The 16,841-nt window shown below is 42.6% G+C and overlaps 2 protein-coding genes across 7 annotated transcripts in view; one reads left to right on the top strand and one right to left on the bottom strand.

Annotated features, from left to right (window-relative positions):
• Nucleotides 1–10,672, bottom strand: part of TMEM204 (transmembrane protein 204) — a 45,774-nt gene extending 35,102 nt beyond the window's left edge. The window contains exon 1 of the mRNA XM_073362967.1: nucleotides 9,344–10,672. Within this exon, the coding sequence (XP_073219068.1) occupies nucleotides 9,344–9,623 (280 nt within the window). The 5' untranslated portion in view covers nucleotides 9,624–10,672. The remainder of the gene's footprint in view (nucleotides 1–9,343) is intronic.
• Nucleotides 1–16,841, top strand: part of IFT140 (intraflagellar transport 140) — a 284,666-nt gene that overhangs the window by 202,749 nt on the left and 65,076 nt on the right. The window lies entirely within an intron of this gene.

Below are 16,841 nucleotides of genomic sequence, written 5' to 3'. Positions count from 1 at the left end.
AAAAATCTATTTTTAATATGTCAATGGCAATGTTAAGTTGGCTCCATAGCACTCATGTGAATGCATGTACTACTTTAGTTATCCTGAGTTAACAGTATGAATATTGACTTTTATATTTTCAACTTTAGCAAATCCTTACTCACATGAGTCGTACTGACTTCAGTGGCAGAACTTGCATGCTTAAGGACTACTTGCATGTGTAAGGGTTTGCAAGATTGGCTCCCTGATGTTGCATTAACAATTTCCCTTATTTAGATATTGACTGTATTCAGAAGCTAAATCTGGGCCTTGACACTACTTGTTGTCAACCATATGAACTCATGATGTCTAAGTACAATATCTCAGTCTTCAGACAGCCTTATAAATCTGAAGCTCCTGACTTCTTTTAATCGTATGGTACATACTGACTTCACAAAGTACTGTGATCCTCCTTTCTCAGTCTGTATGCACCCAGTACAATGGTAGGCAGAGCAAGTAATAGATGTCTAAAATAGTCTTCAGCTGCTAGTCTATGCCTGGCAACTGTCAAAACAGAAACATCAGAGACATTCCTAATGGACACTGACGTTGTCTGAATTGTTGTCTCTGTAAACAGATTTCAGTTTTATTCCCACACTGAGCTGTGCCCTGACATCATCCCCATATTTCATAGTGAAAATGTGCTTGTGTAAATCATACATTGAGGCTGGACAGGTGTTTATAGTTAGCGCTTGTGAATGTCATGATATTGTACCATTTCCCATCATTGGATATACTTGCTCGTAAGAACTACAATAAAAAATGCTCTCTTGATATGTGCATCTGTATTTGAAATAAAGCTTCCCACTGCTGGGGTTTTCTTTGTCTTCTGGAGCCCTGAGGAATGAAACAGAGTATACCCTTCTCTACACCCTCTCTATCCTTGAAGCGCCATAATGTTGCTAACATTCTTTGGACAGGAAGCGACTGAATCTGATTTACCTTTCTGAGTAAGTCAGATCTATCCATTCAGTTATTTTATGGCCATCATCACTGCAATATCCAGCTGTCCTGCCCATCATTAAATGGCCACAATGATAACTGTTGAACAAGCAAGGCACTCACTGCTCCATCCAACCTGTGGCTGAGCACATCATGTTACAGGGCTTATCCCTTCACCCTCCCATTCCCTGGTCCTCCTCGCATGAACAGAGGGCAGCAATACCCGAAGTCCAAAGGTGCAAACAATTCAATGTTTATTGGGTTGAACTTCCAGCAAGCAATGATTCCAGTTTCCTTCCTCAGTGTCCCCCTTCCCAGCTCTGACACCACAGAGCCTTACGCCTGTGTCCCTGTTCCCATTCCCAGTTCCTATTCCCACTCCCCGCCCCCCAGCAAAACATGATTCCAGTTCCCCCCTCTTACTTCCTGATTGATTGCAGACTATATATTAAAACTTGAGTTCTGCTTAGCTATACCTTAACCAATAATTTTACTGAAATTTAACTAACTAGTCCTAACATATTGTAACATAATTATCTAACCAATTATATCCCACCACCTTAATTGGTTTACTCCCAACAACATTAATTATATAGCAGACAGAAACAATCACAGAACCAGACAGAGATTATACAGACAAACAATAGGGAACTACAGTGATAGAACAACGAAGAAATGAGGATTTCACACCCCAGCTATTGAGTTCTTGTCAGACAGGATGCTATCAAACTAAGTTTTCTTTAAAGCTTCTAGGCTCTTCCCTTCCTCTGGAGGTGATAGATTGGATCACCTTTTTAACAGCCCAAAACTGCCTTATTTCAGTGTGACTGGTGAGGACGTGACTGTTCGCTTCCCAGCTTATGGCTGCTCCCACTGCTTAGCCAAAGGCCTTATCTTAAGAACAGGGGCTCAGACTGACACAGTGAGAGAAGGCCCTTACACAGGCAGTCTGATTTTGATTCTTATGTTGTACCTCTATAACTAGCTAAGTGATAAGAATACACCTAAATTCTTAAAGTACAGGCCTTTGCAGACAGGCCTGAATATCTATATCCTAACATTCCGCCCGCCCCCTTTCTTTTTTTTTTTTTTTGGGTGGTGGTGAGGATCCTCCTGCTCAGGTATCCCTGGAAAAGTATAGGACATATGGTGACAAATTTCCTGATAGGGCCAGGCATCAATGTGGAAGGTGTCGATATTCCATTTGTCCCACTGCCCTTTGCTCTCCACCTTCTCTCATATGGGCATACCATACCTATTCCAATGTGTTCCAGACTTCTCATTATAGTGGGCCCGAGAAGGTTGGGTCCAGGTTGTCTAGTATACTGGGGGTGGGGGCTTACTACATTACTTATAGGTTATCTCCATAGTGATCTGAACACAGGTCTGAGAGGAAGAATCTTTTGCGATCTAATCCCAGCTCTGACACTAAATCTCTCTGTGATCTTTCACAAGTCAGTTAACTTCTTTTTCTCACAGGAACATTGTGAAGATTAATTAATTGTTTGTAAAATGGTTTGAAGATGGGAAGTGCCATCTGAGTTCTCAGTAGTGATAGGATCAGTGTCATGGCAAAACCATTAAGTTTGAACTACTAATCCTAAGGCTTGGCTGTGTTAGGGATCTTTAGACTGGTGTTCCTACCTATGCTTGTAACCTTGGCCATAAGCAAAGAGCTTAGTTAAGATCAAGGCAAAAAATATGGTCTCTTAGAAAACCACACTGCCCAGGTTTATCGTTGTGTTGCACCATTTCATAGAATATCATAGAATATCAGGGTTGGAAGGGACCCCAGAAGGTCATCTAGTCCAACCCCCTGCTCAAAGCAGGACCAATTCCCAGTTAGATCATCCCAGCCAGGGCTTTGTCAAGCCTGACCTTAAAAACCTCTAAGGAAGGAGATTCTACCACCTCCCTAGGTAACGCATTCCAGTGTTTCACCACCCTTTTAGTGAAAAAGTTTTTCCTAATATCCAATCTAAACCTCCCCCACTGCAACTTTCAGAATCATTCCAATTCACAAAGATTTTATTTTCACTTAGTCTGCACTGACATTCCTGCTCATAACTCACTTTACCGTCTGTCTCTCAAAGAATCATAGAAAATTAGAGTTGGAAGAGACCTCAGGAGCAGTGTTCCTTCCAATTTTTCCCATCGATATGCGGAATGAATTTTGTTATGTGCACCAATATGGAGATGATGTGTAACATATTGCTGCACATAACAAAATTCATGTGGTGGGAGTGGGGCAAAGGGGTTCGGAGTGCAGGAGGGGGCTCAGGGCTGGGTCAGAGGATTGGGCTGCAGGGGTATGTGGGCTCTGGGGTGGGGCTGGGAATGAGGGGATCGGCCAGAGGGCTGGGGTGCAGGGGTGTAAAGGCTCCAGCTGGGGGTGTGGGCTCTGGGATGGGGCTGGGGATGAGGGGCTCAGGGCTGGGCATGGGCTCTGGCTGAGGGTGCAGCCTCTCAGGTGGTGCCGGGGATGAGGAGCCTGGGGTGCAGGAGGCTGCTCTGGGGCTATGGCGGGGAGAGAGGACTCCCCCCAGTGCTCTCTCCCTGCAGCAACACCTTGGCTGCGGGGAGAAGCCTCTCTCCCCACCATGGGAATTCTGAAGTTGGGGCTGCAGGATAGGAGCCCCTCCCCTGGCCCCAGCAGACCTGGTCTGGGCCATGCCGCCCCGTCCACGCCGAGGCCAGGCCAGGCTGGGCCTGATCCAGCTGTGGCGGAGCCCGGGCTACTCTGGCCATGCTGCCCTGTCTGCAGCAGGTCTGGGGTACAGGTTGAGTTGGGACCGGGGTAGGGGCCCCCCTCCCACGGCAGGTTGAGGGATGAGCTAGGTGGGGGCTGGGGGAGAGGTGCCCCTCCCCTGGCCGCAGCAGATCCCCGGACAGGTTCCCGAATCACCTGCGCAGTGCTAAATAGGCTGCTGTGCAGCCACACAGTCACACAACTTACAGGGAACTTAGCTCAGAAAGTCATCTAGTCCAACCCCCTGCTCAAAGCAGGACTAACCCCAACTAAATCATCCCAGCCAGAGCTTTGTCAAGCCGGGCCTTAAAAACCTCTAAAGATAGAGATTCCAGCACCTCCCTCGGTATCCCATTCCAGTGCTTCACCACCTTCCTAGTGAAATAGTTTTTCCTAATATCCAACCTAGACCTCCGCTACTGCCACTTGAGATCATTGCTTCTTGTTCTGTCATCTGCCACCACTGAGAACAGCTGAGCTCCATTCTCTTTGGAACCCCCCTTCAGGTAGCTGCTATCAAATCCCCCTCACTCTTCTCTTCCGCAAACTAAATAAGCCCCCCATTTTCGTTGCCCCCCGCTGGACTCTCTCCAATTTGTTCACATCCTTTCTATAGTGGGGGGGCCCAAAACTGGATGCAACATTCCAGATGTGACCTCAATAGTGCCGAATAGAGGGGAATAATCACTTCCCTCGATCTGCTGGCAGTGCTCCTACTAATGCAGTTAGCATTCTTGGCAACAAGGGCACACTGTTGATTCATATCCAGTTCTCATCCACTGTGATCCCCAGGTCCTTTTCTGCAGAACTGCTGCTTAGCCAGTCAGTCCTCAGCCTGTAGCAGTGCATGGGATTCTTCCGACCTAAGTGCAGGACTCTGCACTTGTCCTTGTTGAACCTCCAATTTATCTAGGTCACTCTGGACCCTATCCCTACCCTCCAGCATATCTACTTCTCCCCCCACCTTAGTGTCATCCTCGAACTTACTGAGGGTGCAATCGATCCCATCATCCAGATCATTAATGAAGATGTTGAACAGAACCGGTCCCAGGACCGACCCCTGGGGCACTCCGCTTGATACCAGCAGCCAACTAGACATTGAGCCCAATGAGCCCGATGATCTAGCCAGCTTTCTATACACCTTATGGTCCATTCATCCAATCAATACTTCTTTAACTTGCTGGCAAGAATGCTGTGGGAGACTGTATCAAAAGCTTTGCTAAAGTCAAGGTATACCACATCCACTGCTTTCCCCATATCCACAGAGCCAGTTATCTCATCATAGAAGGCAATCAGGTTGATCAGGCATGACTTGCCCTTAGTGAATCCATCTTGACTGTTTCTGATCATTTTCCTCTCCTCCAAGTGCTTCAAAATGGATTCCTTGAGCACCTGCTCCATGATTTTTCTGGGGACTGAGGTGAGGCTGACTGGTCTGTAGTTCTCTAGATTCTTCTTCTTCCCTTTTTTAAAGATGGGCACTATATTTACCTTTTTCCAATTGTCCGGGACCTCTCCCGATCACCACGAGTTTTCAAAGATAATGGCCAATGGCTCTGCAATCACATAAGCCACCTCCGTCAGCACCCTCGGATGCGTTGCATCCTGGCCCATGGACTTGTGCATGTCCAGCTTTTCTAAATAGTCTTTAACCTGTTCTTTCACTACTGAGGGCTGCTCACCTCCTCCACACACTATGCTGCCCAGTGCAGCAGTCTGGGAGCTGACCTTGTCTGTGAAGACGGAGGCAAAAAAGCATTGAGTACTTCAGCTTTTTCTACATCATCTGTCACAACATTGCCTCCCCCATTCAGTAAGAGTCCCACACTTTCTCTGACCTTCTTCTTGTTGCTAACATGCCTGTAGAAACCCTTCTTGTTACCCTTCAAATCCCTTGCTAGCTATAACTCAGATTGTACTTTGGCCTTCCTGATTACACCCCTGCATGCTCGAGCAATATTTTCATGCTCCTCTCTCATCATCTGTCCAAGTTTCCACTTCTTATAAGCTTCCTTTTTGTGTTTAAGCTCACTGAAGATTACTCTGTTAAGCCAAGCTGGTTGCCTGCCATATTTGCTATTTTTTCTGCACGTTGGGATGGTTTATTCCTAGGCCCTCAATAAGGCTTCTTTAAAATACAGCCAGCTCTCCTGGACTCCTTTCCCCCTCATATTAGCGTCCCAGGGAATCCTGCCCATCAGTTCCCTGAGGGAGTCAAAGCCTGCTTTTCTGAAGTTCAGGGTCTGTATTCTGCTGCTCTCCTTTCTTCCTTTTGTCAGGATCCTGAACTCGACCATCTCATGGTCACTGCTGCCCAGGTTGCCACCCACTTCTACTTCCCCTAACAATTCTTCCCTTATTGTGAGCAGCAGGTCAAGAGGAGCACAGCCCCTAGTTGGTTCCTCCTGCACTTGCACCAGGAAGTTGTCCCCAACACTCTCCAAAAACTTCCTGGATTGTCTGTGCACTGCTGCATTGCTCTCCCAGGAGATGTCAGGGTGACTGAAGTCCCCCATGAGAACCAGGGCCTGTGATCTGCAAATTTCTGTTAGTTGTCCGAAGAAAGCCTTGTCTACCTCATCCTCCTGGTCTGGTGGTCTACAGCAAACGCCCACCACGACATCACCCTTGTTGCTCTTGCCTCTAAACTTAACCCAAAGACTCTCACACACATTCACATACATTTTAATTCCAGCTGTGCAAAATGGAATATATTTTGAAAGTCTTGTAATGGCTCCTGGTTTTTGGAAGAATTTGCCATGCTCTTGTGTTGTGAACATACATATTACTGCATACTTTCCCCTGTTTGATTTGGACAACCTTGTAGTAGTTCAGTCACGTAGCTATTAGTTACATACTGCAGTATTGAAATGGAAGTTGTCAGTATATGTAAACACGCATTCTCAAAGGTTTTGCAAGGAAAATAACCCCAAATATGAAATAATAATACATATATTAAAAATCAATTTAAATATGAGAGGCTGTAACCTTTTTTGTATTACTTAAACAGACCCATATGTTTTCTATTTGTCAGCCTTCAAATGGCACTGAAATGCAGTTTAATTTGGATGATTGTAATTTTGCTCATACATCCAAAGTATTAAACTTTAAACCACATCTTCACTTTTAAGGACTGAATTTACTTATTCAGAGGTTGATCAATGTGTTTGTGTGTATGTGTTTGTGATTTATCTATAGTTAACAGATGAGAATATTATCATATCTTACTAGAACAATACATACATTGCTGTTAGAGCTGTACTCTATAGCAACATAAAAACAAATACAGAGCCTGTTGTGTAATGAATGCAGAACCAGGCCCATCGTGACTATGAGGTCCTCAGAAAAGCATCTTTGTCTTGAATGTATTCAGTAAGACTGTTGCTTACAAGATTTCTTATGAGGCAGTTTTTACCATTAGATTTGCATGACCTTTTTTAAAAACATCCCTTTATAGAGATTCAAAATGATCTTTTTATCTAAAACTTGCTCCCTGTGAGATAAAGAATTTATTCTTTAATCTTTTGGGACCTTATTTAAATTCAAACCATTGGGGATGCTTCTTTGCAAGTAAAATGAATGATTAGACTTATTCCTGCTATAATTTATGCACTTTTCTGAACTCTAGACATTCTTAGTCAAGATTTGCTTTAATAGGTGAGAAATTGGTGCTCACAAAATTCCTCAGTGGAACTGATGCTTATATGAAAGTTTTTTAGGGCCATCCATTTTCTGAATGGTGCAGAACAAGACATTCACATGCTAATTTGCATGTGATTTCAAAATGCCATGTGTGCCAAGAGCTTACAATGCTCTTGTGTGCAAAATGTCCACTTTTAAAAAAACTGTGTGTGCTCTTTTGGAGATGTAGCTTAGATTGTGAACCTGATGGAGTGCAATGATTCTAGTGGTGTAATTACAGATAGGCATATTACTTTTGTAACTAGTTCTATGACATCATTAAGGATCAGAATTTAAAAAGAAATCAGGTCTCGGGTTTTTTAACAGCTCAGGAGTATTTCATTTGTGGGTGATGTCTGTTCAGGCTCACACTTGGCACATGTGCTAAAAAAGTATGAATATTTTTTTGAAAAAAAAAGTGTCTGTGCACAGGAAAGCATTGTTCTGCAAGACAAACAAAAGTCCTTCTTCATTTTCTTATTTTAATTCCCAAAAAGCATGGAAAAGGCCAACGCAACAGTCCATATTCTGGACTAGATTAACTCTATATGCATTTTAAAACATTAAAAAACTCATCTGAAATCCCCTGCATCTATTTTTCTTCTTTTAGTAATAACAGTACTTTGTACTTAATTACACCTTTCAAGGACCTTAAATCACTTCAAACATGAATCAAACATTAACAAAGCCTATAGACAATCCTGTGAGGTAGGGGATGTGATACCAGTTTTACAGCTCTTCACACTTTTCATTTCTGTCACTGGAGGATGCAATTAAATTACTGTTTAATTTGTCTTAAAAAATGAACAGACCCAAAGCACTCCTGTTCTGAATGTTTGTTTATCAAATTTTATTCCAGACCCAGTACTCACAGGTAAGTGAACTGCTGAAAACAGAAGCTTGCAGTGAAGCTCTGTCAGCAGCTTAGCTGTAGCAGTTGTAGCAGAGTTGAATGTTGCTGATTGAGCCCAATCTTACTTTCATATCTTAAGTGAGAGCAGGATCCAGCCCTTAATGTTGTAAATATGATTAATGAACTGCACTCTTGATTATTCAGATAATGCTGGTACTGTTCTGCAAGTTGGCTTGTAAATTCTGTTTTAGCCAAAACTTTTAAATAGCTCCCACCACAGTTTAACCCATATATATTCTATCCATCCCATGGGGAGTCTATGAATTTACAAGAATGTGGTATTTAGTGATTTGGATGTTCCCCTTGCAGAGTATTTACCGTCTGTTTTTCCACCAAGAACAATAAATATTTCCTTCACCACAACCCTTCTCCATTTTATATTTTTTAATCCACCCAGGATCTTACGATCTTTTTTTCTCTCCTCAGTAGAAAACAAGTAAGGATGAAAACCGGTATTACTCATTGTCTGTATCTGGAGACTCTGCCCATTTCTTTTTGAATTCTTATTAGTTAAATACTTTAAAAAAAAAAAAAAACAGTCCCCACCACCACTATCTGGTCAAGGTTTTGCTGTGTTTAGAAGGACGGTTTGAGCTTGCAGCACAGTGTTATCGTTGAATAGGTACGGCATGGGGAGAAGCACTAGAGAAGCTACTGGAGATGTGTCTCAAAGGTCTAGACTTGTGGTTCCCAGATGTATTATTCCTAGTGCACTTTTTGCCCGCTTTTTTCCCCAGTCTCATATAAGCTTGATAGTGAGATATATTATACTTATTCTAGAGCCCATCACTTTCTATTGACTTGTTTATAACTGGCCTCATTCTTGTTTATTTGGGGCCTGATCTTGAGAGGAGCTGAGAACCCCACAACTCCCTTTGACTTCAGCAGGTGCTCAGCACATCTCAGTTTCAGTCCTCTCAGTCTTATTAGACTGTAAGCTCTGCTGGGCAGGGACTTTGTCTGTACAGTGCCATGCACACCAGTGGTGCTATAGAAATCATAATCCAAAGTAAGCACAGAAGACAAAACATGGGACTTACGTTTGACAGTGCTACGAGATTCCTGGAACCCAGCTGACTCTGAACCCCAGCCCAGGGATTCACACTCTCGCTCCTCCCCTTGCCCATGTCTGGTGCCCGTGCCTGCACCTCCTCTCCCCTTCTCTGCCAGCCAGCACATCTTCCACAGCCCCACACTGCGCTTACGCCCATCCTCCAGGGTCTGGTATACCCAATTGGGAGTAAAGGCAGCTGCATTGTTAAGAATAAGTGAGACCAGGGCTACCAACACAGCTGTGGCTACCAGTTTCTGGACAGTCATATCTGACTGTTGACTGCTGCCAGTGTCTATTTGCAGAAGATCCAAGGTCCTGATGAGCTGCAGCACATTGAAGTAGGACTTGAAATAGGAGGCAGCTGCAGTAGGATGTTATGGGGGGCTAGAGAACATCACCGTTCATTCTCAAAGTCGACTCCTAAGGTGTTTCTGACCAAGCAGATAAGAACACAGTCAGGTAGGTAGAAGAATTCCATAAAATACAAGTGCAAAGAAGAGCTTGCAGGTCTCTGTCCTTCCAAGCTGTGCCTTATCCACCTTCCTGTACCTGGATGAGCAAAGCCAGTCTGGTGATGAACTGAAGAACAGGGAGGTCCATTCCTTGTGGGACAAGGCAAAGCCAGAGAGTATCCAGTCTTGAAGTGGGAAAACCTGGGTTGTTCCTGGGAAAACAGACTGAAATGCTTGCAGACACAATGCCTCAACTCTTCAGAATGCAGCTGCAAGAGGAGAAAGAGACTCACATAAGAGTCATGAAGTAGCACCTCTGAAAGCCTTTTCAGCCACAAAACTCAGAACATCCCACAAACAGAGGGAAACTTCATTCTAAAATCCAAGCCAAATTTGAAGTGAATGTCTTCATCCCAAAGGTGCTCTGGAAGTTTGGAGTATCCTGAGGAATCTGCTCCTCTCCGGTTTCTCTTACACTGTCAGAGCAGCGAGTGAAAGAGGGCTGGAGAGCAGAAACTCTGTTGTGAGGAAGTGGGTTTTTTTCCTCCCCCTCTGTCTCTCAACAGAGAGGAAATGGTTGTTTTTGTGGCTGTTTTTGGTGAGCCTCAGGGCGTAGCCGACTGCAACAAACAGAGCTACTGCCACCGCAGTCAAACGTTAACAGGATGTGTTTCCTGAAAGGAAAACATTATGGAGACTTCTAAAAACCTAGTCCCCCCTTCTTCTCTCACCTCCTTCCAGTGTCCCCCCTCCTTCTCCTTTTCTTTCCCTCCCAGAAAGAATAGTAACCAAACCAACCAGTCAGCCAGAGAAGCATGATGCTGTGGGACAGAAGGGATTTGGATCCGTTTGTGCATCTGAAGGGATCACAAGAAACAAATCAGTGAGCACCGCCCCAAACAAAAAACAAATCCATAAATTCAACCATAATGTCAACTCTGCAGAGGCAAATGCAGTGGAGCATTGAGGGCTTTCTTAATGTTTTATATTGAAAGCAAACTGTATCAGAATTCAGAGTAGCAGCCATGTTAGTCTGTATTTGCAAAAAGAAAAGGAGTACTTGTGGCACCTTAGAGACTAACAAATTTATTTGAGCATAAGCTTTCGTGAGATACAGCTCACTTCATCGGATACATGTTGGGTTTGAGACCACACAGACCTTGACCTGTTGTGGAAGAGAGGGAGATCATGGACAGATAGGGTGTTCTGAGGTGGTTCTGGAATGGAAAAGTGGGGGATGTCGCAGTATGGAACAGGTTGAGAACCACTGCTCTAATGCATTCTGCCTGTGCAGGGCTGACACCCCAGTCCTGACTTGCTTTGCCCCCTTGTGGCTCTGCTGGGAAATCTGGCGAACCCCTTTCAGACTCTGTGGACGTTATTGCCATGTCTACGCTGCCACTTATGTCGGCAAAACTTATGTTGCTCAGGGGTCTGAAAAAACACACCCCTGAGTGACATAAATTTCTCCAGCATAAGTGGTATTGTGCACAACTCTATGTCGGCAGGAAAGCTTCTCCTGCTGACATAGCTACTGCTGCTTATTGGGGGGGTAATTTAATTATGTCATCGGGAGAGAGCTCTCCCGGTGGCATAGAGCCGCTACAAGAGAGATCTTACAGCAGCGCAGCTGCATCGGTACAGCTGTGCTGTTGTAAGACCTCTAGTGTAGACATAGCCTTAGTGTTGTGACAGTTTTCACATACAAATGTAGAACTAACTGCAGCATAGCAAGCTAAGTGTGCACACCAGCCTTGGGACTATGTGTGTATTGAGGAGAGTTATCTGAATTAAATGGATTAAAAACTGTTTGACAGATAGGTCTTAAAATGCAATTGCAAACAGAATCATCATTGAGTTGGGTATGTTTCTAGTGGGATCCCACAGCAATAAGTTCTTTACCCTATGCTATTTAACATGTTTTATCAATAACCTGTAAAAAAACAGAAATCATTACTGAACAGATTGGCAGATAACTCAAAAGTTGGTGCAGTGGTAAATAAGGACGATACTAAGCAATCTGAATAACTTGATAAGTTGGGTGCAAGCAAACAATATGTGTTTCAATACAGCCAAATGTAAAGTCTTACATATTGGAACCAAGAATGCAGGCCATATTTTGAGGCTGGGGGACTCAATACTTGGAAGCAGTGATTCTGAAAAGACTGGGGGGTATAATCTGCTGAATGTGAGCTTCCAGTTAAATGCTGTAGCTAAAAGTGCTATTGTAATCTTTGGATTTATAAACAGGAATGTCGAGTAGAAGTAGGGAGGTTGTTATTATTTCTGTATTTGGCACTGGTGTGACTGCTACTGAAATACCATGTCTAGTTCTGGTGTCCACATTTCAAGAAGGATGTCAAAAAATTGGAAAGAATTCAGAAAATAGCCATAAGAATTATTAATTATTGGGAAACATGCCTTACAGTGAAAGCTGTGAGGAAGAAGCTCAATCTATTTATGTTATCGAAGAGAAGGTTCACAGGTGTTTTGACCACTGTTTAGAAGTACCTACATGAAGAACAGAAATTTGATAATAGAGGGCTCTTCAGTCTAGCAGATAAAGGTATAACATGATCAAATGACAAGTAGTTGAAGCTAGATAAATTTAGGCTAGAAATAAGGTGCCAGTTTCTAACAGTAAGGGTAATTAACCACTGGAACAATTTACCAAAGGTTATGGTAGATTCTCCATCACTGGGAATTTTAAAACCAAAATTTGATGTTTTTCTAAAATGTATGCTCTAGTTCAAATTAATTAATTCAGGGAAGTCCTGGTGCCTGTGTTATATAGGAAGTCAGACTAGGTGATCACAATGGTCTCGTATCCATGAAAGAATTGTATAAAACTAGCAGGGTCTGATGTTCAGAGATAAGGAATTGGTCATCATTCCAGAACAGTTTAATAAATAAACTTGTGAAGAAGAAAACCTTAGATTAAACCAGTACGCCTTTCTCTTATAGACAAGTCCTCAGGTATGAATTTAAACTGATTTAGTTAAACCAGTGCAAACACCAAGTGAAGGTTCTTATTTTAGTTGAAGAGCAGGTTTTTTTTTGGTTTAACTTAGATTAATTGGAAATAGGGTTAAAGCTAAACCAAAATAAGTGTCCACCCAGGGGTTTGCAGCAGCTTAACTAAACTGGTTTAAAAAACAAGTTAAATTAAAGCCAATGCAACATTACCAAGGAGGCAAAGCTTTATGTTACCCCTCCCTCAGGCACTGCATCTCAGATCACTGTTGGCACAAGAAGTTAGAACTAACAGCTGAATGTTCCCTCACAGACAACTCTTCTATGTTATTCTCTAAGCTCTTTACTGAGAGAGGATGGAAATACTTGTCCCTTAAATACGCAGTGATTGAGGGCCTATAAATATCTCAGAAAGAAGGAAATAAGGCTTATCAGTTCAAGCTACTGGTACTTAAAAATGCTTGATTGATTAAGAAGAATGAGCTAAAGGTGTTAGTGGTGTGTTCACGGCTGACTTTGATAGTGGAGTCCACTGACATTTAAAAAAGTATGGTCTTTCAGACTTAAATGGTATGTCTACACTGCAATAAAAAAATTGTGGCACTGAGTCTCAGAGCCTGCAGTTGAGTTGGGCTTGTGGGCTCATGCTATGGTCCAAAATTTGCAATGTCAGTGTTTGGGCTCAGAGACTCTCTCCTTGCAGGGTCTCAGAGCCCAGGCTTCAGCCCTGGTCTGAACAGCTACACTGCAACTTGTAGCCCGACAGCCCGAGCCTCTTTCCATCCCCCCAAGCCTGAGTAAGCTGACCCAGGCCAGCTGCAGCCATGCTATCGGCCTTTCATTGCAGTGTAGACATACCCAAAGTGATCGGCCAGGTTTTTATAGACTCCTATTTTCATGAGTTTATAATTTGAATGTATATAATGTGTCCTCTGTCAGCCATGTCTTATATTAGCAATGCATTTAATTATAAGATAGCTGAACACAACCAGTCCAACCATTTTAAATCTTCCACTTCTGCTCTTCACACAAATTATTTAGTTTAGGAACATCCCATCACTCTTCTAAATTAAAAACAGTTTTAAAAAACTGAACATTTCTCATGACAGGTGCTAGACTTTGGCGTGTCCCCAAGGAGAGGTGACGATCTTGAGGTTAAGGCACTAGACTGTGACTCAAGATCTGCGTTCAGTTCTCATCTCTGCCTCAAGTTTCCTGTATGACCTTGGTCAAATCACTTAGTCTCGTGGTGCATCAGTTCCCCATCTGCAGAACAGGAACGATAATACTACCTGACTTCACGGGGGTTATGGGAATACATTAATTAATGAGTGCGAGGGATTCAGATATCGTGGTGATGGGAGACATACATTTATATGTATTTAACCATAGATTGGATAGTGCAGTAGCACTGTAAGTTTCACCACACCACTCAACTAATATGCCCCAAATAACAAAGTATGAGGAGCAATTCATCACATTAATAACTTGCACTAATCATGGCATTTCAATTAGATAAGATTTCCTCACTTCCTGCCATAAATTGTTGTTTGGTGTTCCTGTCTGCAGTTAAACAGCTGTTGTGTTCCACCCAGAGATAGTTTAAGTTCAGAGGTGAGTTAAATGATCCCTGTTTATAGTTTGCATTTCACTTTGAGTTTATACAGCATTTTGGGATCCTTCTGAACGGAAACCAATATGTAAATGTAAGTTAGTATATTAACCTTATTTTCAGAGTCACTGTAAACTCTCTAATTTAAGCCGATGGGAGAGAGCTTTATTTATTCATCCCCCTGAGCGACATAAATTATACCAACATAAGCTGTAGTGTTGACATATCCTGAGTTACTAATGTGCTGAATTCCCCTCCTTATTAATTTGGGGACAGTCAAAACATATTACTTACCTGCCTTTTACATTTATTTAGATAGAGTATAATCCTGTTAAAAGATTTGGTTTTGGCAAACAATCACAACATCCAAGTCTGTAAATTAATAAAATTCCAAATACGAGCACAATCATAGAAGCAAAATAACAGTTTTGCAGAGACACTGAGTTCTGCTAGGCATTTGCAGACCAAAGTAGCTCAGGGTATGTAACACCTATGCCTGTGTATAAATAGCAATAATAACTGGCTGTTGCTGGCACACCAATATTCCTCCTTGAAAGATTCCACATACACAGGATTTGCCCTTGTGGCTCTTATGCTTCCATTGGGCAAGACTGTACAGGAACCCCCCTAGCTCTTAAGAATTTCGATCCTTTAGGGTTCTTGTAGGAGTGTGGAAGGTGTGTTCCAACTGCCAGACCCTTTCCAAACTTTTACAGTGAGTAAAAAGAAAAGGAGTACTTGTGGCACCTTAGAGACTAACCAATTTATTTGAGCATGAGCTCACGAAAGCTCATGCTCAAATAAATTGGTTAGTCTCTAAGGTGCCACAAGTCCTCCTTTTCTTTTTGCGAATACAGACTAACACGGCTGTTACTCTGAAACCTTACAGTGAGTAGTCACCCGGAAGTGAGTGTGGCTATTCACATGCTCAAAGTGCATTATGGGATTGGGGTTCTTGTTGCATTTTAGTCCTACTGTACCGAGTTCATCTAAAACGTTTTTTTGTTTTGTTGTTTTGTTTTTTAAACCTACAAGTGTCATTTTTCAAATCTATTATACTAGGAGCGAGAGGTGTAAGAAGAACAAAATATAAAGGTTGTGACTAACTTCACTCTCAGCTGAAACTAACCTACTGTGCCGTAATATTCACAACAGGGGGTAATACTAATGTACTTTTTTAAAAAAAAAAAAGATTTACATATCACTCTTAAGAATCAGCATTAAATCCACAGGAGTCATAACGTTAAGGTTGAAATGGTCACTCTGTCTCAGCGTGTCATGTCTAAGTACTGCAGCTGATTTGGGCCCCTAAAGGGATCCTTGGTCCAATGGCTGATTTTGCATGCCCTATCAGATATGAGTCAGAGTTAAGAATGAATTTCAGCTTCCAATCAGAGTTTCCTGCTGTTGTGGGTCAAAGTCACAGCATTAACATTGCTTTATTTTTTGGTGTGGCTTTAAAATACTGTAATTCCAAGCAAACACACGTAACTAACATTTGAAAAATAGCAGTAGATGTTCTTAATTTTCCTTAGGAAAATGCACCTGCTTCATCCCATCCTTTTCCTTTTCATGAAAACACCCCAAAAGCAGCACGTAGGCAATGAGTGGAATTTAAGGAAAGGGCGAGGCTTCAGTGTCTTACAGGGTTTGTGTAAGCAAGCCCAGACACTGTTTACTATCAAGCTTACCACACCGTAAACACTTCAACACTAGAATTGTACATCCATTCTATTCCCAGCTGGCTGACTTAGACAGTTATGAACTGTTGAGAACCTGAATAGATGGTATAAAGGAACTGAATGCATAATCATTGCCTTCATTCAGGGTTTTTAGTTCCCAAGTTTAGAAATGAAACTGACTTTCCTTACTTAAACTTTTACATTTAACTGGTACACGTGTCTTTAATGTCCACTGCAACCACTCTCACACACTGTAATGTGAAGTGCTGTCAGGGAGGTCATCTTCCCGAAGTGGAAGCAGAATCTGTCTTCTCTGATATATCCAGTCTTCGTTCAGCTGCAGTTTTAAGAATAATTTCCATCGTGTCACAGATACAGAAGAACCACACAGCTTGACTACTTTTCACAGCTGCTTTGTCACACCTTAATGAAGGGTGCTTCTCTCTCTCCACTCCCAGTTAATGGAAGTGCTTCTGTTTGCCTACTAGTCAAAAGAGAACATCTCAGTTTAAAAATGATCTAGAATCTGCTTCAGAAGATTGCTGAAATCTAGCCTGGGATAGTTATCTGTCCTGGCTAGCAATGTTAATTAAAGACATGATCCTGCACTTGAAGTCAACAGGAGGTTTCAGTTGACTTCAGTGGGAGCAGGATAGGGATAAAGAGAAGAACCTGTGTTTGGATTTGTGAGTCTCACTGAAATGGAGTATAGCTGTTCTACAGACTTCAAGAGATCTCGGCAGGGAACTCCCCCTTTAGGATCAC

Source organism: Lepidochelys kempii, chromosome 10 (assembly GCF_965140285.1).
Source record: "Lepidochelys kempii isolate rLepKem1 chromosome 10, rLepKem1.hap1, whole genome shotgun sequence".
Classification (NCBI taxonomy): Eukaryota; Metazoa; Chordata; order Testudines; family Cheloniidae; genus Lepidochelys; species Lepidochelys kempii.
The sequence above is the reverse complement of the archived record's forward strand: the minus strand, read 5'-3'. Positions and strand labels throughout refer to the sequence as shown.